Below are 9,360 nucleotides of genomic sequence, written 5' to 3'. Positions count from 1 at the left end.
TAATGCAAACAGGAAGACGGCTTCAGAGTAAAATATGTAAACGTAAAACAGTTTGCCAGAATTGTAAACATGGTTTTGGATCCGCTTCAAGATTCTCCAGTGTTGAGATGACGGCGGGTTTGTTTTGGTACTGACTTTAAACAGGAAAGTGGAAGAAGAGCGAGATCGAGCATTAAAAAATCCAACCCAGACGTTTTAATTTCTCCGAGCATCACTCACCTTCATACCACAGATGATTCTGTTACAACCGCAACCCATGTTCACAAACCACTCTCTCTCGTTCGGCCCTCCTTCCTGTTCTACAGGAATTAGTTCATTTTAGGTGAGGATGCACATATGTATGTTTGTCTGGACGTGGACCAGACATTAATTTGCCCCAGTTGTTGATAAAATGTTCAGTTTAACCCGAACAAGTCATTTACAAGACAAACCACAGGAGAAAAGCAGTATCTCTCCAGCCCTACAGAGGGCGATACACACCAGATCCAGTGCGCAGTCCACTCCATAAACAACACGCAGGCTGTGTTCAGAATAACATACTAGCATACTACTATTTCTTCAGTATATAGTATGTAAATTAAGTACAGTATGGATAAAATACATAGGCCTACTGTGTTTGCCGCACAATCGAATGCTGTTTCCCACAATGCAATGCACCCAATTTGACCTTCTATATGACAAGTAGCCTACGCACTGCATTATTTGTTTTTAGAATTATTTGGTAAAACTGGAGTTGCAATATTTTCTTGCACAAAATTGGATACGATTTTTCATAATTCCATATTGTTTTACATACACTATCATTCAGAAGCTGGGGGTCAGTCTCTCTAAATACATCTTTATTTGTTCAAATATATAGTAAACACTGTGTAAAATTAACTGCAATTCTAAACAACCTTTTCCAATTTATATGTAAAAATGTAATTTATTCCCGTAAAGCAAAGCTGAATTTCCTTAACAGCTTGAAACGGTGACATTTTTTTTAGCCCATATTCAGATATGCATTTTTATAGCGTCACAAATATCTCTGAATCAATTTACTGCGTCCTTGCGGATGAATTTATGACCAAAAAAAACCACACTGACCCCACAGTGTACTATTTTAAAACGCACCGTACGTGATACACTGTGCACTAGCGGTCCATCCCTCGCACGAATCGGAGCAGACGTGCGACAAAAATGATAAAACACACGCGTTGAGGTATGAATTTTTATGTGAATAAACCCACACTCACTGAAAACCAAACAAACACACACACACACACACACACACACACTCACACACACATAGTGTGAATATACAGCTCAGCTCACGTCAGTCGAATCCAGAACGATCATCGACTGTCCCAATGCATCTGAGCGCATTTCTACTGCAGTAAATGGTGTGTGAGAAACCTTTATTTGCATTCGTCGGTGTTTACGCGTCACGTTTGACACATCCAGCAGCATTATATACATTTACGGGCTTTGTATTGAATTGCTCTGCACAGATCAGATCGTGAACTCCTGTAATGGACGCGGCGCGTCGCTGAGAATATACTCCCGGGCTTTTGTCTGCAGGATAATGACTCTTCGTTTGAGGTGGCACTTGAGTTGAAAGACGAGACTTTGTTTTGACCTTCCAGGCCACTTGAAGATTCACCTGGTTCCAGGTGAAAGGTCACGCCAAGGAATCCCCCGGCCCAGAGCGGCTCCGTCCAGGTGTCGAGGCATTGCTTTATCCTGTATTGTTTTCTCTCTGTCCCGATACGGTTGATCTGCCCATCTCAGGGAAGGTGAGTCCCGGCGGCCATCTTGAATGCGTCTGTGCCGCCTGGTCTCGAGAGTGAAGCTGTAGGGGGTTTTGTACCGTCGAATAAAGGCCGTTCGTGGAGGTGCAAGTCAAAATCCAATCCGGGTACGTGAGCAAAGGATCGATCCTCTCGCCAAAAAAAAAGCCCGACTCTGTAATGAAAAAGAGTTGAAATGGTTTATGAGGAAACAGTACTGGCGCCGCCACAAATCAACCCAGCTGACATTTCTATCAAAACAGCCGCTTTCATCTTTATCTTTTCCTGTGGGTTGAGACATTAACTGATTCTGATGTCATAAACTGTCTCCACGGAGTAATTGAGTGACTAATTAATCAGTCTGGGTGGTTTATACCAAGTGACAATGGAATTATGGGATAGGGTTGCTTGTATATTTCACAAATGTGACCCTGGACCGCAAAACCAGTCATAAGGGTACTTTAATAATTAAATTTGAATCGAATAAGCTTTCCACTGATGTACGGTTTGTTAGGATAGGACGACATTTGGCCAAGATACAACTGTTTAAAAATGCAAAATGCATCTAAATAGTGAAATTTGCCTTTAAAGTTGTCCAAAAGAAGTTCTCAGCGATGCATATATTACTAATCAAACATATTTAGGACATTTATAAAACATCTCGATGGAACATTTACTTAATATCCTATAGATTTTTGGCATAAAAGTAAAAGTGCAAAGCATTTTTGGCTATTGCTATACCTCTGCTGTTTACGAACCGGCTTTCTGTTCCGGAGTCACAAATAAACGTATTGAAGAAACCTGGAAAGTATTACCTTTTAAGACTTACTGTAATGCTAAAATGTTTTTTACAGCGTACGGTTCGTGCAGCAGCACATTCAGGGATTTGATGAACGAGAATTGCTTGTACAAATGATGACAGAAGAAGAGAGAGGAATGGTGAAAGCGTGAGAGCTTCAAGAGCCGCTCTCACTGGAGGGGAATCCCCGGTGCGGGACCGTACCTCTGCTCTGCTGCGTTCAGCAGGATGCCAGGGGTTTGTTTACATGTAGTGCCACTGACTCTCCAGCCCCATATTCACTCCCCCAAGACCACCCAGAGCCGCTGAGAGAGACAGAGAGAGACAGAGCTATCACAGAAACATCTACAAACGGCCTTGACCGCAGAGACGTTTGAGTAGATATTGTGTAAAGCAGCAGTTATGCACACATCTAATTGTTAACGTGTACATTTATTTATACTGTTCAGACATTTTGGGGTCATTGATAGTTTTTAATGCGCTTGAAAGAAGCCTCTTTTGCGTAAATGAACAAATATTGTAAAATGTTATTGCAATTTAAAATAACTACTTTCAATTTGAATGTACTGTAAAATGTAATTTATTCCTGTGATGAAAAGCTGGATTTTCAGCATCATTACTCCAGTCTTCAGTGCCACATGATTCAGAAATCTTTCTGCTATGGTGATTTACTGCTCAAGAAACTAGCATCCTTATATTATTGTCAAAATAATATATGTCATATATATATGTCAAAAACAGTTGTGCTGCCGATTTTCGATATCTGTTTCTTTTACAAATATAAAGTTAAAAAGTACAGCATTCATTTGCATTCGTAACATTATAAATATCTGTGCTGCCACGTTTGATCAATTTAATAGATCCTTGCTAAATAAAAGTATTTTCTTTCTTTTTTTTCTGTTGCGTTAATCAGGAAAAGTATGCTTAAATGCCCCAGATACAACATTAAAAAGTCCACAACACCACACTGGTGACTTGTTCTTTAAACAAAAAATGATTTAATATATATCCTTTTCACTTTTTATAAACCAAACAGTGCTTTGCTGACTTGATTATATGAATTAAGCTGTGCTGACTTCAGTTAGATCTGCATTTTGTACATTTGACAAATTGAACACTCAGACAGAAGCTTGATGTACCTGGTGGTCTGATGCCCATGTGTGACTGTCCGTCCATTACAAAACCTCCCATTGGCTGACCATCAGGAGTGTATGGGCCACTGTGACCTACTGCACGCACACACACACACACACACACACACACACACACACACACACACACACACACATATCACAACAGACAGTTAAGAAGGTCAGACGTAACTACGCCAGTCGCTTCCCAGAGGAGATATGTAAACAGAGGCGATGCTGACAACACCCTTTACTGAAACTACAAAAATTGATAATTTTGTAAGCATCTGTTTAGGCAATTATCTTTGAGATCCATTGCAAACAGCAAGCATTTAACCCTTACTAGACCAACAAAACTCACATTTCATCCTGAGCAGCGTGTGTGTGTGTGTGTGTGTGATGGCTAAGGCTGAGTTAAACTAATTCATCCTGAAAATCATTGTAAGGGCAGTTCATACAGCACACGGGCTTGAGTTTCAAAATAGCAAAACACAACAGAAATAGATACAGATATACGACCGGTCCATTATTTTAATTTGACACATTAAAACTTAAAAAAGCAATATATTTCAAATGCATTCATTTCGTAGTAAGTATATTTCACATCTATTACTGACATAGTGCTCGAGACTTACTGATATAAAAATTATGAGTCAACTTTATTTGGAGTACTATTTGTGCACAATGCATATTTCTTGATATTAAGCCTAGAATGGGTTCACTATTATTAAGGATTATACGATCTCTGTCTTTAAATGCATGGTATTTAAAGTAAAGCTGAAGTTCAACTTCAGCAGAATCAAGTGTACTTCAGTAGATCTTCAAGTGCAGCAATACTTATGCGAAATTAAAGTTAATTAAGTACAAAATGAGTTACTAAAATTTAGCATACCCGTTTAGTGAAAGTACAATTGCAGGGTATTTTTATTTACTACATCACTATGAAAATGTTTTTGTAGTAGACTATAATAAATGTATTTCAAATGCATTTTATTTTATAAATATGCAATATATCGTATGTTTCACATAAACACGTATATATATTAGTACAGTAATATTGTGCATAAGTATTTTCTATTTGAATATGGTTTATTTCTGCGAGGTAAAGCTGAATTTTCAGCATGCTTAGAGATCGTTTTAAAACGCTTTCAATTGGAGCCACGGTCTTAAAATCTTGATTTTTGCACCATAAAACATTGAATAAAACCCCCTGAAACGTGCACCGCCAAACCCGTTTATCTCACAAGCATTTGCATAGACCAAAAATGAAAAGAATAGTGCAGATGGAACGTGACGAACAGCACTTCAGTTCAGCTCTGAGTGAAACGGAGTCGGTTTACAAGGCACTTGCCTGCGCGGTTGGACTGGTCGATCATCGGCTGGACGATTCTTCTCCTGGCGTTGATAAACCTGATGAAGCAAAGGAAAACAGGGGTGAAAACACTACAAAAAGACAATAAAAGCACATTTATGTTTTATGAACGCTCCTGGCTTCTGTCAAAGGCAAACATCGTTAAAATGATTGCTCATACTTACGATTACGGATTTGAACAAACCCAGAGTGTTAAACTTTGGCTTGCAAGCCATCCAGCGCCGCCTGCGCTCCAGACATGAACGATTCCTCAAATCAAGCAGCTTATTAAGTCCGAAATGATCAGATTTACGATTTCGCCCGCTGGGTAATAAAATCCAACGGGCCAGCCATATCCAGAGACCAGAAGAACGAGGGATGAAAGCACCTAGCAACACCGTAGCAACGGCCCACAACAACGCTGCCGGCGGTAAAAGTTTTAGAACGCTCGTTTATTTGAACACGGAAGGTAAATGAGCACGTTCCGCAGAACTTCAATGCTTTCCGCATTTATTCCCATGCTACGGCTGACCCCTGACCCCCTGACTCGGTGACCTCACACCCCGGGCAGCGGCACAGCTCTGCTCTTTCTCAGCCGTGACCTCTGACCGCCGGGTGCCAGGGCACAAGTCCACACATGATTAATGACTGCTCTGCGTCTCCCCAGGTGCTTCGCTCGCATTTTAACCTTCACAAAGGAGGGGAAGCTCTACTTTTAATTCACAGGAAGTGGATTACACACTCTGTAAGAGGTGTCAGCATCTGAAACGTTAAACAGCGCGCGACATTAGACTTATGGGTGAGGAGAAGCCAACTCCGGCCAGACATAAACATTCACAGCACCGCGGAAAAAAAGAGGAATTTACTGCGAAAGAAAATGTCTCGTTTTCAGTTATTTTTACTACCACGCTGGCAAACTTTTTTAATCACGCGCCTAACAATTCTTTGGGGGGGTAAAATATCTTTCGCTAAGTTTTGCTCCTCAAATGTATCGGAAAACAGGAAAAATCCAAAATGAAAGCTTTGCGCACGTAAAGCTTTTTTTGGAAGAAATTAATTATTCAGCAAGGATGCCTTACACTGATCAAAAGTGACGAGGAAGCCATTTACAACGTCACAAAAGATTTCAAATAAATGCTTTTTAAATATGAATCCTGACAAAAGTGCTACACAGTTTCCACAAACATACTAAGCAACTGTTTCGACAGTAATCAAAAACGCTTATTGAGTATTAATGCTAAAATTTTAGCTTCGCGTCGCAGGAATAAATGACACTTTACTGTAATAACAATTTACAATATTACTGTTTTCGCAACAATTTTACATTAAAATAAATGCCTTGGTCGGCATTAAAATGCGTTTAACAGTTTCACGGACAAAAAACTATATTAAAAGCTGTAGAGATCACGTGGATAATAAAATAATAAACTGCACGTATTACGTTGAAGGAGATGCACTTCTCTGGAGTAATGCGGCATTTAAAAGCAGAGATAAACAGGAAGAGCAGCGCTAGAGGTCGAACATTCAGAGCAGGTACTATAAACGCTTTTGTGAGGTTGTAGAGGGCGAGCATCTCTCTCAGCTCCGCCCGTTAGGTGACCAATCAGAGACAGGCGCCGTATCCCCAGTGGGGACGGGCCCGTCCCACTCTTTAAGGGGGTTAAAAGCTGACCCCTCACTGAACCCCTCTTCTCACCACGAGACCAAGTTTACGAGCTTCATGCCTCTGCCTGTTCGCTCCAAACACACACACACACACACACACACACACACACACACACTCGTACGCGGCCCAACACGCACGCCAAACACATAACAACACTACGCAGCAAGTCAAATATTTGGGGGCCCTTTCTGGTGCACGAGGGAGCAAAGAAACACATAGTACCTTTCCTCCACAATCCAACACTGAACAAAGCTGCTGTGACATACATGCGCTTACATATAAATGCATATGCACATAACCCCAAAATATGCAAAAGTATTAATATATTTGAGAGAAATCTACACAATTTGGAAGAATGAACTCTTAAATATTCTAAATAATATTAATTAATGATATTATATTTGATTTGAAAAAATAATAAAAATAAATAAATAAATAAATAAATAAATAAATATATATATATATATATATATATATATATATATATACAGAGATAAATCTACTCAATTTTCTATATATATATATATATATATATTTATATATATTGTAAAAGTTTTATATTAACTAGATTAATATTAACTAGATTATTGGATAGATAGATAGATAGATAGATAGATAGATAGATAGATAGATAGATAGATAGATAGATAGATAGATAGATAGATGGGTTTTAAATTATTATAATTTATTATATGCAGTGGGGATGGAAAGTGACAACTAGTGAAATTTTCCTTTGTAATACTAAATATTTATTTGCAAATGATATTATCTGTATAATTAAGGTTAAAAGTTGAACTAAAAAGTGCTTAACGTTCATGCTTACTGTCACCGCTTTTCTTTGTTTTAACAAAATTTCAAAGCTTTCTGATAATTTAAATTATGACAAAAAAAAAAAAAAATCATTGTAGCGTCAGACTTTCAGACCCCACCGTACATTCCTAGGCCTCACGGTTTACATTAATTCGCCATATGATATTTTGTAGGCCATTGAAGCTAAAACTCAACAACAAATGTTCCTGTCTGGAAACCACAGACACGAAGTGTTCTTTTAGTCCCACTGTATTTTGAGTTCATTCGGAGGACAGTGTGTGTGTGTGTGTGTGTGTGTGTGTGTCTCCACGTTTAAATAAACCAGTCCAGCTGTTCCCAGTGATAATTTCTGTTTAATTTGACAGCAGCTCGTTTTCGCCCCTCTCGTTCCCTCACCTGTTTCCTCCGCGCTCTGGAGCTGCAGACATACACACAGCACTTTCTGCGCTCTTGTTTGTGTTGGGCTTTGAAGAGCACCTAATGTATTTTCGCTCTGGTGATTAAAATGCTAATTAGTTGTCATTTTGATTATGAAGGGCTCTTGAGGTCTGGATTTTGTTTACAGTGATGAGCCAAAAGCCAAAGAAAATGTTCTGCCAATTAAAATGTACTTCATGTAATAGAACCGCAGAAATTATTAGATATGGCGGAATAAACCTGAATACACCCACAGTGCAAAATTTATATATTGTTAAATAAATTAATAATTAATAATTAAAATAATTAAAATAAATAAAAATTCTCTCTAATATATATATATATATATATATATATATATATATATATATATATATATATATATATATATATATATATATATATATATTATTTTTTTCTCTCCTTTCTTTTTGTGACTTAATGTTACTGAAATATATAAAAAAAAATATATATATATATATATATATATATATATATATATATATATATATATATATATATATATATATATATTTTTTTTTTCTCCCCTTTCTTTTTGTGACTTAATGTTACTGAAAATATATATATATATATATAATTTTTTTCCCTTTTCTTTCTTTTTGTGACTTAATGTTACTGAAATATATATCCAAGCAGAAATGTTCCCATGAAATCAAGACGACACAGGTCATTTCCTTCCACATTAAGAGCATGCACTCTTATAAATAACACATCTTCGATGTTTTTCTGCAGTAAATGGCTGTCAAGAACCATTTTTCACTGCGTGCCGTTCTTGAGCCGACTAGCGCTTCTCAACCGGAGGGTCACAAGGAGCGCGCGAATTATTAAAGGATTTTTTTTTTGTTGCACGGGAAAAAAAAAGATAAATGCTTAAACTAACCATGTAATTGCGCAGTTAGGATAGCAAAACAGATACGCTTATCAGCTTAACGGTTGATAGGGAGAAGAAACGCAAGGCTGTCAAACGCGTCTTTATCTGCGAAAGCTCACCAAATTAGACAGATGCAAAGACGGACAGGTCTTGTCTAAGAAACACGGAGAACCACGCGAGCTCCAAAAATACACTCCGGACTGCGTGAAGTAAGGGTTCAGTTGCTGCAAGCATATCCATTGTAAGCGGTGACCGCAATGTGTTTTTGTGTGGTGAATGACTGGCTGCCGAGAGCATGAAGCCATAGAAATTCAAGAGACATTTGGAAACCAAACACTCAGACTGTAAAAACAAGCCTGTAGAGTTTCTTTAAAGGACGTGTCCGTCTGTCTATCTGTCATCTGCGCATTTGTTTTGTGTTGGTTTGCACGCCATGTACTTTTTGATTGTGGCTGCTTTAGAAGAAAGGAGCGAATTAAAGTTCTGCGAGATCCTTTGTGGTTCTCATTGGAAATGATTCACTCGC

The 9,360-nt window shown here is 38.2% G+C and overlaps 1 protein-coding gene across 2 annotated transcripts in view; it reads right to left on the bottom strand.

Annotated features, from left to right (window-relative positions):
- Positions 1-1,196: 1,196 nt before the first annotated feature.
- meis1a (Meis homeobox 1 a) overlaps positions 1,197-9,360 on the bottom strand; it is a 24,459-nt gene continuing 16,295 nt past the window's right edge. Inside the window, exons 10-13 of one of the 2 annotated variants that reach the window (XM_043249137.1) lie at positions 5,050-5,108; positions 3,708-3,794; positions 2,773-2,873; positions 1,197-1,944 (exon numbers count right to left, since the gene is read on the bottom strand). In XM_043249137.1, coding sequence (XP_043105072.1) covers positions 2,812-2,873; positions 3,708-3,794; positions 5,050-5,108 — 208 coding nt within the window. In that variant the 3' untranslated portion in view covers positions 1,197-1,944; positions 2,773-2,811. Of the gene's footprint in view, positions 1,945-2,772; positions 2,874-3,707; positions 3,798-5,049; positions 5,109-9,360 lie in introns of both variants that reach the window. The other variant, XM_043249127.1, reaches the window with a different exon arrangement.

Source organism: Puntigrus tetrazona, chromosome 1 (genome assembly GCF_018831695.1).
Source record: "Puntigrus tetrazona isolate hp1 chromosome 1, ASM1883169v1, whole genome shotgun sequence".
In the NCBI taxonomy this organism is placed as follows: Eukaryota; Metazoa; Chordata; class Actinopteri; order Cypriniformes; family Cyprinidae; genus Puntigrus; species Puntigrus tetrazona.
This window is presented reverse-complemented; position numbering and strand designations above follow the sequence as displayed.